The following is a 16,917-nucleotide window of genomic DNA, read 5'->3' as shown; positions in this document are numbered from 1 at the left end:
ACGAGACACAAAGTAAAGAGTCCTGACAGAGGAGTCCTGACAGAGGAGACCCACAGTAAAGAGTCCTGACAGAGGAGACCCACAGTAAAGAGTCCTGACAGAGGAGACACACAGTAAAGAGTCCTGACAGAGGAGACCCACAGTAGAGAGTCCTGACAGAGGAGTCCTGACAGAGGAGACCCACAGTAAAGAGTCCTGACAGAGGAGACCCACAGTAAAGAGTCCTGACAGAGGAGACACAGTAAAGAGTCCTGTCCTGACAGAGGAGACCCACAGTAGAGAGTCCTGTCCTGACAGAGGAGACCCACAGTAAAGAGTCCTGTCCTGACAGAGGAGACCCACAGTAAAGAGTCCTGACAGAGGAGACCCACAGTAAAGAGTCCTGTCCTGACAGAGGAGACCCACAGTAAAGAGTCCTGACAGAGGAGACACAGTAAAGTGCCTTTGAAAGGGGTATGGTAGTAGGTGCCAGGTGCACCGGTTTGTGTCAGGAACTTGTCAAAAGGGGGTGCAACTCAATATTAGGAAGGTGCTCCTAATGTTTGGTACACTCAGTGTATGTGTATGGTTGGTCACCTGTTAGATATCTGGTGGTAGATATACATAAAAATACAAAACACAACAAGTTATAGTTCACAGAAGGAAATCAGTCAACTGAAATAAATTAATTAGGGCCTAATCTATGGATTTCACATGACTGGGCAGGCGCACAGCAATGGGTGGGCCTGGGAGGGCATAGGGCCACCCACAGGGGAGCCAGGCCCAGCCAATCAGAATTACTCTGTTCCCACAACGGGGCTTTATTACAGACAGAAATCCTCCTCAGTTTCATCAGTTGTTCGGCTGGTCTCAGACGATCCAGCAGGTGAAGAAGCCAGGGGCCGTCTCTGAAGGAGAGAGAGATGGTGCTTCGGACAGGGTGACCAGAGACACTAGTTTGGTTAAACAGAACAAATACGACCTACGCAGATTGATCAAGATGGCAAAGCAGAAGTATAGGACAAAGTGGAGGAGCAATTGAGCGGGTCGGACACGAGGCGTTTGTGGCAGGGGCTCCTAACTTTCACGGATTACAATAAAAGCCAGCCATGTCGCGGACGCCAATGCCGCCCTACCGGACGAGCTAAACCCCTCGTTCTCCCGCTTTGAGCAAAACAACTGAGCTGCAGAGGACAACGAGGGCTGCGTACAGTTGAAGTGGGAAGTTCACATACACTTAGGTTGGAGTCATTAAAACTTGTTTTTCAACCACTCCACAAATGTATTGTTAACAAACTATAGTTTTGGCAAGTCGGTTAGGACATCTACTTTGTACATGACACAAGTAATTTTTCCAACAATTATTTACAGACAAATAATGTCACTTATAATTCACTGTATCACAGTTCCAGTGGGTCAGAAGTTTACATACACTAAGTTGACTGTGCCTTTAAACAGCTTGGAAAATTAAAAAAAAAAATGTAATGTCTTTAGAAGCTTCTGATAGGCTAATTGACATCATTTGAGTCAATTGGAGGTGTACCTGTGGATGTATTTCAAGGCCTACCTTCAAACTCAGTGCCTCTTTGCTTGACATCATGGGAAAATCTAAAGAAATCAGCCAAGACCTCAGAAAAAAAAAAAAATTGTAGACCTCCACAAGCCTGGTTCATCCTTGGGAGCAATTTCCAAACGCCTGAAGGTACCACATTCATCTGTACAAACAATAGTATGCAAGTATAAACACCATGGGACCACGCAGCCGTCATACCGCTCAGGAGGGAAACGCGTTCTGTCTCCTAGAGATGAACGTACTTTGGTGCGAAAAGTGCAAATCAATCCCAGAACAACAGCAAAGGACCTTGTGAAGATGCTGGAGGAAACAGGTACAAAAGTATCTATATCCACGGTAAAAACAAGTCCTATATCGACATAACCTGAAAGGCCGCTCAGCAAGGAAGAAGACACTGCTCCAGAACCTCTAGAAAAAAAAGCCAGACTACAGTTTGCAAATGGGGACAAAGATGGTACTTTTTGGAGAAATGTCCTCTGGTCTGATGAAACAAAAATAGAACTGTTTGGCCATAATGACCATCGTTATGTTTGGAGAAAAAAGGGGGAGGCTTGCAAGCCGAAGAACACCATCCCAACCGTGAAGCATGGGGGTGACAGCATCATGTTGTGGGGGTGCTTTGCTGCAGGAGGGACTGGAGCACTTCACAAAATAGATGTGATAGTGTCAAGGGAAGTTTTTAAAAATCCCCACTGTCTCTCTGCCACTTCAGGTCTAGACTAAGCCATTTCACCTCTCTGCCACTTCAGGTCTGGACTAAGCCATTTCACCTCTCTGCCACTTCAGGTCTGGACTAAGCCATTTCACCTCTCTGCCACTTCAGGTCTGGACTAAGCCATTTCACCTCTCTGCCACTTCAGGTCTGGACTAAGCCATTTCACCTCTCTGCCACTTCAGGTCTGGACTAAGCCATTTCACCTCTCTGCCACTTCAGGTCTGGACTAAGCCATTTCACCTCTCTGCCACTTCAGGTCTGGACTGAGCCATTTCACCTCTCTGCCACTTCAGGTCTGGACTAAGCCATTTCACCTCTCTGCCACTTCAGGTCTGGACTAAGCCATTTCACCTCTCTGCCACTTCAGGTCTGGACTAAGCCATTTCACCTCTCTGCCACTTCAGGTCTGGACTAAGCCATTTCACCTCTCTGCCACTTCAGGTCTGGACTGAGCCATTTCACCTCTCTGCCACTTCAGGTCTGGACTAAGCCATTTCACCTCTCTGCCACTTCAGGTCTGGACTAAGCCATTTATTTTCACCTCTCTGCCTACTGTATGTCGTGGGCGGCGTTTCCTGTCGGACAGAGTGGTGAATGAACGAGCTGCTAACAAGGCAAATCCAGGGGAACATAACGAGCACATGAATTATTCATGATTCAGAGGGAGCAGTCGAACATAATGAGCACATATTATTCATGATTCAGAGGGAGCAGTCGAACATAATGAGCACATATTATTCATGATTCAGAGGGAGCAGTCGAACATAATGAGCACATATTATTCATGATTCAGAGGGAGCAGTCGAACATAATGAGCACATATTATTCATGATTCAGAGGGAGCAGTCGAACATAATGAGCACATATTATTCATGATTCAGAGGGAGCAGTCGAACATAATGAGCACATATTATTCATGATTCAGAGGGAGCAGTCGAACATAATGAGCACATATTATTCATGATTCAGAGGGAGCAGACGAACATAATGAGCACATATTATTAATGATTCAGAGGGAGCAGACGAACATAATGAGCACATATTATTAATGATTCAGAGGGAGCAGTCGAACATAATGAGCACATATTATTCATGATTCAGAGGGAGCAGTCGAACATAATGAGCACATATTATTCATGATTCAGAGGGAGCAGTCGAACATAATGAGCACATATTATTCATGATTCAGAGGGAGCAGTCGAACATAATGAGCACATATTATTCATGATTCAGAGGGAGCAGACGAACATAATGAGCACGCATGAATCATTCATGATTCCACTTGTTCATAACGAGCCACTCAGAGGTAGGCACGATTAGAACTTCTGGGCGTTGATCAACGATTAGAACTCAGGTCAAGAAGCCTTCTGAGCGTTGATCAACGATTAGAACTCAGGTCAAGAAGCCTTCTGGGCGTTGATCAACGATTAGAACTCAGGTCAAGAAGCCTTCTGGGCGTTGATCAACGATTAGAACTCAGGTCAAGAAGCCTCCTGGGCGTTGATCAACGATTAGAACTCAGGTCAAGAAGCCTTCTGGGCGTTGATCAACGATTAGAACTCAGGTCAAGAAGCCTTCTGGGCGTTGATCAACGATTAGAACTCAGGTCAAGAAGCCTTCTGAGCGTTGATCAACGATTAGAACTCAGGTCAAGAAGCCTTCTGAGCGTTGATCAACGATTAGAACTCAGGTCAAGAAGCCTTCTGGGCGTTGATCAACGATTAGAACTCAGGTCAAGAAGCCTTCTGGGCGTTGATCAACGATTAGAACTCAGGTCAAGAAGCCTTCTGAGCGTTGATCAACGATTAGAACTCAGGTCAAGAAGCCTTCTGAGCGTTGATCAACGATTAGAACTCAGGTCAAGAAGCCTTCTGAGCGTTGATCAACGATTAGAACTCAGGTCAAGAAGCCTCCTGGGCGTTGATCAACGATTAGAACTCAGGTCAAGAAGCCTTCTGAGCGTTGATCAACGATTAGAACTCAGGTCAAGAAGCCTTCTGGGCGTTGATCAACGATTAGAACTCAGGTCAAGAAGCCTTCTGAGCGTTGATCAACGATTAGAACTCAGGTCAAGAAGCCTTCTGAGCGTTGATCAACGATTAGAACTCAGGTCAAGAAGCCTTCTGAGCGTTGATCAACGATTAGAACTCAGGTCAAGAAGCCTTCTGGGCGTTGATCAACGATGAGAACTCAGGTCAAGAAGCCTTCTGAGTATTGATCAATGCAATAAATGGGTAAACGATAATTAACTAAACTGGTTAATTACCAGGTCTGGCAAAACTCATTCATAAAAATCAATATCCTGCCAGGCAAGATTGAATCTACATTTGCCTATCGATGTGACGTTTGCCATCAGCCAAGTGAGTCAGTTCTGTACCTACCTGGCTGAGTGGCAGTGTGGGCAGAATGAGCGAGCTCGCCTGGCAACCAGAGCTCGAAACACGTGAGGAAATGAAACTCTAGTCTGCCTGGAAATGAATTCACAAGACCAATACATTTTTCATATTAACATTTGATAATATTCTGTTCTCTTCATTTTAATTCAAGTACATTTCATGTACCAACTGGAGAAAATGTCAGATTTTCAAGATATTCCAGTACTTGAACTTCAGAGCACAACATTTAAGCACATCAAGCACCTTGTGTACTCCCTGTACACACACACACACACGACTGGCCTCACACAGTTCCATCATCAAGTTCACTGACGACAAGACAGTAGACCTGATTACCAACAACGAGACAACCTACAGAGAGGAGGTAGGCACTCTGACGGTGTGGTGTCAGGTAAACAACCTCCCCCTGAACAACGACCAGACGGCCTACAGAGAGGAGGTAGGCACTCTGACGGTGTGGTGTCAGGTAAACAACCTCTCCCTGAACAACGACCAGACAACCTACAGAGAGGAGGTAGGCACTCTGGCGGTGTAGTGTCAGGTAAACAACCTCCCCCTGAACAACGACCAGACGGCCTACAGAGAGGAGGTAGGCACTCTGACGGTGTGGTGTCAGGTAAACAACCTCTCCCTGAACAACGACCAGACAACCTACAGAGAGGAGGTAGGCACTCTGACAGTGTGGTGTCAGGTAAACAACCTCTCCCTGAACAACGACCAGACAACCTACAGAGAGGAGGTAGGCACTCTGACGGTGTGGTGTCAGGTAAACAACCTCTCCCTGAACATCAGCAAAGCAAAGAAGCTGATTGTGGACTTCAGGAGGAACCAGGCTGGGCATGTCCACGTCCTCATCATTCGGGCAGCAGTGGAGACTGTCAAAAACCTCAAGTTCCTCTGCGTACCCATCTCAGAGGAGCTGAAATGGTCAAACCACACTGACACCGTAGCGAAGACTGCGACTCTTCAACCTCAGGAAGCTGAAGAAATTCAGCCTGTCCCAGTGGGCCCTCACAGTGTTCTACAGGAGAGAGTTAGCTAGCATGCTCTAGTTGTAATGGCTGCATTACCACCTGGCTAATGCACAGGTATTTCCATGGTAACAGAAATCTACAGCCATCAAAATACTGCTTGTCCTGCACATCTGATGTGTTTCCTTCTGTCTACAGTCAGAATAAACACCAATCAACTGGGGCCCCTGGCTGGCAAGTCAGAATAAACACCAATCAACTGGGACCGCTGGCTGGCCAGTCAGAATAAACACCAATCAACTGGGACCGCTGGCTGGCCAGTCAGAATAAACACCAATCAACTGGGACCGTTGGCTGGCCAGTCAGAATAAACACCAATCAACTGGGACCGCTGGCTGGCCAGTCAGAATAAACACCAATCAACTGGGACCGCTGGCTGGCCAGTCAGAATAAACATCACTAGAGAGATGGGAAGAACCATCACATCTGTAGCACTACTATGACGTACCCTCTTCCTCCACTCTTTAGGGATGCCTGTAGGAAGTCTGACCACAGCCTTCAGAGCATCATACCACTGGGGAGAGAGAGAACACACAGATCAGATTCAGACAGATCAGATCCACATAAATATGATACACACACAGACACCTGAAACAGGGCTAAAGATGTGATGGGACACGACCATACTGACCTGTTGGAAGCCGTTCTTGCCCAGAGAAGGTTCGATGGTGAACTTTAACCTGGTGTCCACTCCTACAGAGAACAGTGTACAGACTGAAGAACTCCACTGTAGCAGAACGGTCAGTCACCACACACACAGAAAGCTCTCTAACGAGGCCTACTGACTAATCAGGTACATCATATCATCAGTCTAAGTACAGTGACATGCGGGGAGGAAAATAAGCACTTCCATTACTAATGACGTCACTGCTATCCGTGTGCACCTGGGCTAAACAAATCACATGTAATGACGTCACTGCTATCCGTGTGCACCTGGGCTAAACAAATCACATGTATCATGGTACTGAAACATGGCGATGTGGAAATATATTAGTGACTTTGCGTTCTTCCAATGATTTACTCTTAATCTATTTTCAGCACCACCGAACAGCTGTGAGGTGCTAGGCTCTCTGGGGCTATTCATTAAGCCAATTCTGTTGCAAAACGTTTCTTAAAACGGGAGCAAACAGAACTAAAACAGGGTGGCATCTAGCCGGATTTGTCCAATAAAAACTATAGTTTTGCTCTGTTTGCCTCCGTTTGGTTCTTAAACGGTAAACGTTTCCATGACGAATTCGCCCCAGGTTGTGTTTTATTAGATGTTGCTGTCCGCCACTGTGGTGCTGAATCCTTTCCGGTTTCGCTCTCGAGTTACACTACAACAAGTCCTAACGACCACAACCTGACGCTCTGAAACTCACACAACGGAAGTAACGAAACTATAACCCAGATCAGAGCATCCTTAAATGAAACAAACGGGAAAGAGAATGATTCAGACTGAACCCGTTCCTCCAGCCCTAACCTGTCTGGCGGCCAGCCAGCGACCACACAGCCGCCATTTGCCCCGCTCTGCACGGCTTCATGCTACCAGCTCACACCGGTCTCTCTAACTCTCCCCACCTACACTAACCTTTTATACAGTTTAGAGTATAGCTCCAACCTGGGTCTCTCTGAGCGCTGTCTGTCTCCTCCATGTTGAGATCTGGTAAGGTCTTATATAGCTGGTCAGCTGCTGGCCACCAGAGTCGCCCCCGACACTGTGTTTACATTACAGCGACCATGACACCCTCCTCCTAGAGATAGATATGACTAGACCTATGGGCTAGGCTACATGTAGCTAGGCTACATCGGACAGCTGCATCCAATACAAGACGACATGAAGGAATTCAACTACAGGGCTTTAGTTATATCAGTCCTATCAGCCCTAACACAAGGTTGACGGGGAATCACATGAATGAAACGCCTTGTAAACTATCGCCATGATTTCAGAACCACAATGAATGAACAACCCCCATGACGCCACCACAACTAGCAGTGACATGTTATTCTGTACAGACAAGACCACAGCGCTCCCTCCCCTGAGACAAAAACGAACAGAGTAGCAATCAGGCCGGAGCTGAACGGGCTCCGTTCGGTCACCTGGCTCGAGCGTGCAGAGCAGACGGGGCGCTCTCCGCGAGATTCCGTTCCTTTTCTTCAGGACGTTACTGATGATGTTACCGACACCGCTCGAACCCTGCCGCAACACACACGGCCCAGACCGAGCCCTCCTCCCCGCGTTAAACCGGGCCTGCTTCATTTCCCAATCAAACCGAAACACGCACCATGTAGCCTAAAAGTAATTGTCGGTAGATTACATTGATGTTTATTCCCCTTTGTGCGCTGCTTCAATCTAAAAATGTCTGTTATTCCCTCCGTCCCACGCGAATCCCGTCGCCCAGCTGCTCCACGACAGCCCGATGTCTTCCAGGGAGCAGGGAGGTTGATCAATCACATTGATCTTTCCGTCTCCGGTCCAACCCAAGAACTGTCAACAGTCTCGCGCACACAGGAAATGGCCTTGATATCCGATCCATCCAGGAGGAAATCACGCGCAATTATGCCTTTAAAACATTGATTCAAGAGTTGCTAGAATATATAGATCTGTCTTAATCGATGATCAGTTGTCCCTCCCTCCCTAACCATATGGAGGAGATGCGGCTCTGCAGCGGTCTCAGGAGCTGCTGCCCCGGTATACACCCCTACCCAGCGTCACAGGGAGGGAGGGAGGGATGGATGGATGGATGCGGTATGGTGGCGGAGGAGAAGAAAGCCGTGATGAAGTAATGTGAAGGGAGGGGTGGAGAGGGGAAGCTCGGCAGAGCAACAACCCCAAAAAGAGAGCCATTGTGAATGGAGAGACTGTCATCGCTGCTACATCACTAGATAACAAGGCATGTATGAGTCTCAGCCAGATGACTTCAGGTAGAGGTACTGTAACATGCTGCTGGTCCTGTGAGAAGACAAGTCCCACTTTACACCCTGTTACTACATACTATACCTCCATGGTAGGTGCCATGTTGATCCCTGTTACTACATACTATACCTCCATGGTAGGTGCCATGTTGATCCCTGTTACTACATACTATACCTCCATGGTAGGTGCCATGTTGATCCCTGTTACTACATACTATACCTCCATGGTAGGTGCCATGTTGATCCCTGTTACTACATAATTTACCTCCATGGTAGGTGCCATGTTGATCCCTGTTACTACATACACTATACCTCCATGGTAGGTGCCATGTTGATCCCTGTTACTACATACACTATACCTCCATGGTAGGTGCCATGTTGATCCCTGTTATTACATACACTATACCTCCATGGTAGGTGCCATGCTGATCCCTGTTACTACATACTTATCTCCATGGTAGGTGCCATGTTGATCCCTGTTACTACATACTTTACCTCCATGGTAGGTGCTATGTTGATCCCTGTTACTACATACACTATACCTCCATGGTAGGTGCCATGTTGATCCCTGTTACTACATACTATACCTCCATGGTAGGTGCCATGTTGATCCCTGTTACTACATACTTTACCTCCATGGTAGGTGCCATGTTGATCCCTGTTACTACATACACTATACCTCCATGGTAGGTGCCATGTTGATCCCTGTTACTACATACACTATACCTCCATGGTAGGTGCCATGTTGATCCCTGTTACTACATACACTATACCTCCATGGTAGGTGCCATGTTGATCCCTGTTACTACATACTTTACCTCCATGGTAGGTGCCATGCTGCATGGTGATTGAACAGAGAAGGACATTAAGAAAAGTGAGCTGTAAGAATGGAGTAACCAGATGTACAGATCCTGCACTTGCCTGTCTACAGTTCCACATCTACTGTAGATCATGGAGCCCTGCTGGAAAGTACTGTGTGAAAACAACCTATCCAAGCAGACATAGATCACCGTCTGGTTGGGCACTGGGCAGGATATTGAGGAATGGTGTTGGTAGGTTATAATATGGTGCTGAGACGTGGAGCATGCTAGTCTACTCAGCTCTCTGGGGGAAACACCCATACCACTTCCTGGTTAATAAGAGCAAACCTGCACAGCCAACATCCATCCACCCTGAAGACAATGACATCACCAACTGAAGGGGGGGGTTAACTGGGTGGGTGGGGGCAGAGAACAGACAACAGAACATATTCATACCCCTTGACTTAATCCACATTTTGTCGTGTTACAGCATTAATCCCCCCCATTTACCCACAAAACCCCATAATGACAAAGTGAAAACATGTTTTAAGAAATGTTAGCACATTTAAAAAAAATAAAAAAAATCAAAAGTATAAAAATAAATAAAAAAATCAACAAAAGTATTCACACCCCTGAGTCAATACATAAGTATTCACACCCCTGAGTCAATACATAAGTATTCACACCCCTGAGTCAATAAATAAGTATTCACACCCCTGAGTCAATACATAAGTATTCACACCCCTGAGTCAATACATCAGTATTCACACCCCTGAGTCAATACATAAGTATTCACACCCCTGAGTCAATACATAAGTATTCACACCCCTGAGTCAATACATAAGTATTCACACCCCTGAGTCAATAAATAAGTATTCACACCCCTGAGTCAATACATAAGTATTCACACCCCTGAGTCAATAAATAAGTATTCACACCCCTGAGTCAATACATCAGTATTCACACCCCTGAGTCAATAAATAAGTATTCACACCCCTGAGTCAATACATCAGTATTCACACCCCTGAGTCAATAAATAAGTATTCACACCCCTGAGTCAATACATCAGTATTCACACCCCTGAGTCAATACATCAGTATTCACACCCCTGAGTCAATACATAAGTATTCACACCCCTGAGTCAATAAATAAGTATTCACACCCCTGAGTCAATACATCAGTATTCACACCCCTGAGTCAATACATCAGTATTCACACCCCTGAGTCAATACATCAGTATTCACACCCCTGAGTCAATACATCAGTATTCACACCCCTGAGTCAATACATCAGTATTCACACCCCTGAGTCAATACATAAGTATTCACACCCCTGAGTCAATACATAAGTATTCACACCCCTGAGTCAATACATAAGTATTCACACCCCTGAGTCAATAAATAAGTATTCACACCCCTGAGTCAATACATCAGTATTCACACCCCTGAGTCAATACATCAGTATTCACACCCCTGAGTCAATACATAATCACCTTTGACAGCGATTACAGCTGTGGGTCGTTATGGGTAAATCTCAGAGCTTCCTACAGCTGTGGGTCGTTATGGGTAAATCTCAAAGAGCTTCCTACAGCTGTGGGTCGTTATGGGTAAATCTCAAAGAGCTTCCTACAGCTGTGGGTCGTTATGGGTAAATCTCAAAGAGCTTTCTACAGCTGTGGGTCGTTATGGGTAAATCTCAAAGAGCTTCCTACAGCTGGATTATACAACATTTGAAAACTTGTTTTTTTTTTGTTCAAACTCAAGTTGGTTGTTGATCATTGTCAGACAGCCCTTTTCAAGTCTTGCTACAGATCTTCAAACAGAATTAAGTCAAAACGGTAACTAGGACCCTCAGGAACATTCAATGTCTAATTGGTAAGCAAACTCCAGTCTATATCTGAGCTTGTGTTTCAGGTTATTGTCCAGCTGAAAAGGTGAATTTAACTCCCAGTGTCTGGTGGAAAGCAGAGATGAGGAAGTCATTAAAAAAAAACATGTTAAACACTATTATTGTCCATGCAACTTATTATGTGACTTGTTAAGCAAATGTTTACTCCTGAACTTATTTAGGCTCGTCATAACAAAGGGATCCAATGTTTATGAAAAGACAAGATTAAGATTTTCATTAAGTAATTTGTAAAAATTTCAAAAAGCATAATCCCGTTGACATTATGGTTTATCGTTTGTTGTAGGCAACAATGCGGCTGCGCACTTCCTCCTGGACTGCTGGTTTAACGCCATGCTGCACGCAGAGACGCAAGAGACGGAAATTCACTCCATTAGTTTGCAGATCAACCATTTTTTTCTGTGATCAAATCAACATAATAAAATCAGGCCCTTTTCAATGAAACAAACCAAAACAAATGTAACTTCGCTAGATTGAATCTGTGATGTTGTTGTAGGCAGAGCCAGAGCGCAACTCTATTGGTGGGGGTTGTCCACCAGCGGTCTTCCCGTCACCAGCGAGTGAATGCGCTATTCAGACCAGTGCACTATCGTCGATATTCTTTGTTAGTTAGCGAGTTATTAGCCCAAGTATAGATCAGTATTAGGTCAGCAATGGGGAGTTACTGCTTCCAAAGCACAACACGTGTCGGCTACATTTCAAGCAGTCTGAAAAGACAGTCGACGTAAACAAGCGTATGTCTTAAAGGGGCAGTGTTGTATTTTGAGACAGGCTTGAATATGCAAATAAGCCAATAGGCGGAAGGGTAGCCCACAATGTGGTCTACTTTACTGCATGGTAATAACAATACGTGGTTTCTTGCATCATACAACACAATACAATTTACAGACCCATGGTGTTAAAGATCAAGTCAAATCTATCATTAATGTCAAGCCCATCAATGTAGGCCTGAATTGAACACCACATATAGACAGACTACTGTAGGCCATAGAAATCAGAAGCTATTGCCATGTGAAAATGTCATGGAATTTGTTCCATTGGTTTTGTTGGTAGGACTACATTATGCTCAAAATAGCCACAATAGCCTATTGGCTACTCTCTAAAACTGTAAGGGCACAGCCTATTGGCTACTGTCTAAAACAGTAAGGGTACAGCCTATTGGCTACTGAAACTGTAAGGGTACATACAGCCTATTGGCTACTGTCTAAACGGTAAGGGCACAGCCTATTGGCTACTGAAACTGTAAGGGTACAGCCTATTGGCTACTGAAACTGTAAGGGTACATACAGCCTATTGGCTACTGTCTAACACTGTAAGGGCACAGCCTATTGGCTACTGTCTAAAACTGTAAGGGTACAGCCTATTGGCTACTGAAACTGTAAGGGCACAGCCTATTGGCTACTGTCTAAAACTAAGGGCACCGCCTATTGGCTACTGTCTAAAACTGTAAGGGTACAGCCTATTGAATACTGAAACTGTAAGGGCACAGCCTATTGGCTACTGTCTAAAACTAAGGGCACCGCCTATTGGCTACTGTCTAAAACTGTAAGGGTACAGCCTATTGGCTACTGAAACTGTAAGGGTACAGCCTATTGGCTACTGTCTAACACTGTGAACGTGCACCGGAAGTTGCACAACTTTCTCAATGTTCAAGTTTCCGCTCACAAGACATAAAATGTGCTCATTGCCCCCCCCAAAATATATAAATATAGGGAACACCAGTACGCAGCAACAAAAACACTACATTGAATCCATTTTAAATTCAGGCTGTAACAATAAAATGTGGAAAAAGTGGAGGGGTGTGAACACCGTCTGGAGGCCCTGGGCACACCGTCTGGAGGCCCTGGGCACACCGTCTGGAGGCCCTGGGCACACCGTCTGGAGGCCCTGGGCACACCGTCTGGAGGCCCTGGGCACACCGTCTGGAGGCCCTGGGCACACCGTCTGGAGGCCCTGGGCACACCGTCTGGAGGCCCTGGGCACACCGTCTGGAGGCCCTGGGCACACCGTCTGGAGGGTGTGGTCAGGGTAATATAGGGAATAGGAGCACGACACTACACAGGGAATAGGAGCACGACACTACACAGGGAATAGGGAGCACGACACTACACAGGGAATAGGGAGCACGACACTACACAGGGAATAGGGAGCACGACACTACACAGGGAATAGGGAGCACGACACTACACAGGGAATAGGGAGCACGACACTACACAGGGAATAGGGAGCACGACACTACACAGGGAATAGGAGCACGACACTACACAGGGAATAGGAGCACGACACTACACAGGGAATAGGGAGCACGACACTACACAGGGAATAGGAGCACGACACTACACAGGGAATAGGAGAACCACACTACACAGGGAATAGGGAGCACGACACTACACAGGGAATAGGAGCACGACACTACATAGGGAATAGGGAGCACGACACTACACAGGGAATAGGGAGCACGACACTACATAGGGAATAGGGAGCACGACACTACATAGGGAATAGGGAGCACGACTACACAGGGAATAGGGAGCACGACACTACATAGGGAATAGGGAGCACGACACTACACAGGGAATAGGGAGCACGACACTACACAGGGAATAGGGAGCACGACACTACATAGGGAATAGGGAGCACGACACTACATAGGGAATAGGGAGCACGACACTACACAGGGAATAGGGAGCACGACACTACACAGGGAATAGGAGAACCACACTACACAGGGAATAGGGAGCACGACACTACACAGGGAATAGGAGCACGACACTACACAGGGAATAGGGAGCACGACACTACATAGGGAATAGGGAGCACGACACTACATAGGGAATAGGGAGCACGACACTACATAGGGAATAGGGAGCACGACTACACAGGGCACTACCGCGTCTCCTTACTTCTCTTCTGGGACACGGCCTGCAGACAGGCGGTGATGATGTCATAGTTCTTCTGGAGCTTGTGACTGAGGCAGTCTCTCCTCTTCAGCTGGCGCAGCAGCTTGGCTGACTGGAGACCTGTCCTGTAGCGTACCTCTCCTATGATACAGCTCAACTCTTCTGGTGCTGAAACACAATATAGATACATAGATATAGATATATAGATCAGCTTGGCTGACTGGAGACCGGTCCTGTAGCTGGAACACTATAGATATATAGATATATAGATCAGCTTGGCTGACTGGAGACCGGTCCTGTAGCTGGAACACTATAGATACTGTATATCAGCTCCTCAGAGTAGTAATAATAATCAGGCTGTCATGTATATTTGTATTTATTATGGATCCCCATTAGTTCCTGCCAAGACAGCAGCTACTCTTCCTGGGGTTTATTATGGATCCCCATTAGTTCCTGCCAAGACAGCAGCTACTCTTCCTGGGGTTTATTATGGATCCCCATTAGTTCCTGCCAAGGCAGCAGCTACTCTTCCTGGGGTTTATTATGGATCCCCATTAGTTCCTGTCAAGGCAGCAGCTACTCTTCCTGGGGTTTATTATGGATCCCCATTAGTTCCTGCCAAGGCAGCAGCTACTCTTCCTGGGGTTTATTATGGATCCTCATTAGTTCCTGTCAAGGCAGCAGCTACTCTTCCTGGGGTTTATTATGGATCCCCATTAGTTCCTGCCAAGGCAGCAGCTACTCTTCCTGGGGTTTATTATGGATCCTCATTAGTTCCTGCCAAGACAGCAGCTACTCTTCCTGGGGTTTATTATGGATCCCCATTAGTTCCTGCCAAGGCAGCAGCTACTCTTCCTGGGGTTTATTATGGATCCCCATTACTTCCTGCCAAGGTAGCAGCTACTCTTCCTGGGGTTTATTATGGATCCCCATTAGTTCCTGCCAAGGCAGCAGCTACTCTTCCTGGGGTTTATTATGGATCCCCATTAGTTCCTGCCAAGGTAGCAGCTACTCTTCCTGGGGTTTATTATGGATCCCCATTAGTTCCTGCCAAGGCAGCAGCTACTCTTCCTGGGGTTTATTATGGATCCTCATTAGTTCCTGTCAAGGCAGCAGCTACTCTTCCTGGGGTTTATTATGGATCCCCATTAGTTCCTGCCAAGGCAGCAGCTACTCTTCCTGGGGTTTATTATGGATCCCCATTAGTTCCTGCCAAGGCAGCAGCTACTCTTCCTGGGGTTTATTATGGATCCCCATTAGTTCCTGCCAAGGCAGCAGCTACTCTTCCTGGGGTTTATTATGGATCCCCATTAGTTCCTGCCAAGGCAGCAGCTACTCTTCCTGGGGTTTATTATGGATCCTCATTAGTTCCTGTCAAGGCAGCAGCTAGTCTTCCTGGGGCCAGCAACATTAAGGCAGTAATATACATTATAAAACCATTTTTAAACATTAAAATGCATTTTATAACAGACTTCAAAATACATTACGTGTGTGGGAGTGACAGACTGGCAGTAGTAGCTGTAATGTGATTTTATCATTCAGAGTAATATTGGCCCGCAGTAGACCCCACTGCCCGCAGTAGACCCCACGGCCCGCAGTAGACCCCACTGCCCGCAGTAGACCCCACGGCGCGCAGTAGACCCCACGGCCCGCAGTAGACCCCACGGCGCGCAGTAGACCCCACTGCCCGCAGTAGACCCCACAGCCCGCAGTAGACCCTACGGCCCGCAGTAGACCCCACGGCCCGCAGTAGACCCTACGGCCCGCAGTAGATTCTACGGCCCGTCGTAGACCACGTTTCCAGCCACAGTGTATATGTCAGTAAAGCCATACCATACAAACAATTAACAACATTTCAGTACAATTTTATAAAATGTTTACAGATCATGTTCATATTACATGGGATCTTTGTGTGTCCGTAAAATGTATTATGGGAGATATGGCCGTGGAAACGCCTATATACACAAATACATTTATACAGACATTCATATTTGACCTTTATTTAACCAGGTAGGCTAGCTGAGAAGAAGTCCTCATTTACAACTGCGACCTGGCTAAAATAAAGCTCAGATTAAATGTTGGAGTCACATGATGATAAGGTGTGCAGTCCACCCACTAGGACCATGTCGTTTCTTAGGCTACAGATTAAAATACATGATGGTCAACTTCACAGGGTGTTCAAAGTGCACGCTATGAGTTTGATGCCGATTTTCAATAAATAATGAGTTCCCCCCCCCCCCCCCACTGTACACTAGAGCTGGACCCCCCCCCCCCCACTGTACCCTAGAGCTGGACCCCCCCCCCCCCCCCACTGTACCCTAGAGCTGGACCCCCCCCCCCACTGTACCCTAGAGCTGGACTCCCCCCCCCCCCCCCACTGTACCCTAAAGCTGGACTCCCCCCCCCCCCCCCACTGTACCCTAGAGCTGGACCCCCCCCCACTGCACTCTAGAGCAGGTCTCCCCCCGCCACTGTACCCTAGATCAGGTCTCCCCCCCCGCCACTGTACCCTAGAGCTGGACTCCCCCCACCCCCCCCCCCACTAGTGTACCCTAGAGCTGGACTCCCCCCCCCCACTGTACCCTAGAGCTGGACTCCCCCCCCCCCCCCCACTGTACCCTAGAGCAGGTCTCCCCCCCGCAACTGTACCCTAGATCAGGTCGTCCCCCCCCAAGTGTATCCTAGAGCTGGACTCCCCCCCCCACTGTACCCTAGAGCTGGAC

At 47.0% G+C, this 16,917-nt stretch overlaps 1 protein-coding gene across 1 annotated transcript in view; it reads right to left on the bottom strand.

Annotated features, from left to right (window-relative positions):
• The window catches only part of LOC110519241 (TBC1 domain family, member 30), a 37,149-nt gene extending 22,691 nt beyond the window's left edge, over positions 1 to 14,458 (bottom strand). Inside the window, exons 1-3 of the mRNA XM_036972652.1 lie at positions 14,198 to 14,458; positions 6,326 to 6,387; positions 6,143 to 6,208 (exon numbers count right to left, since the gene is read on the bottom strand). Coding sequence (XP_036828547.1) covers positions 6,143 to 6,208; positions 6,326 to 6,387; positions 14,198 to 14,384 — 315 coding nt within the window. The 5' untranslated portion in view covers positions 14,385 to 14,458. The remainder of the gene's footprint in view (positions 1 to 6,142; positions 6,209 to 6,325; positions 6,388 to 14,197) is intronic.
• Positions 14,459 to 16,917: the final 2,459 nt, after the last annotated feature.

This window comes from Oncorhynchus mykiss, unplaced genomic scaffold (assembly GCF_013265735.2).
Source record: "Oncorhynchus mykiss isolate Arlee unplaced genomic scaffold, USDA_OmykA_1.1 un_scaffold_188, whole genome shotgun sequence".
Taxonomy (NCBI): domain Eukaryota; kingdom Metazoa; phylum Chordata; class Actinopteri; order Salmoniformes; family Salmonidae; genus Oncorhynchus; species Oncorhynchus mykiss.
The sequence above is the reverse complement of the archived record's forward strand: the minus strand, read 5'-3'. Positions and strand labels throughout refer to the sequence as shown.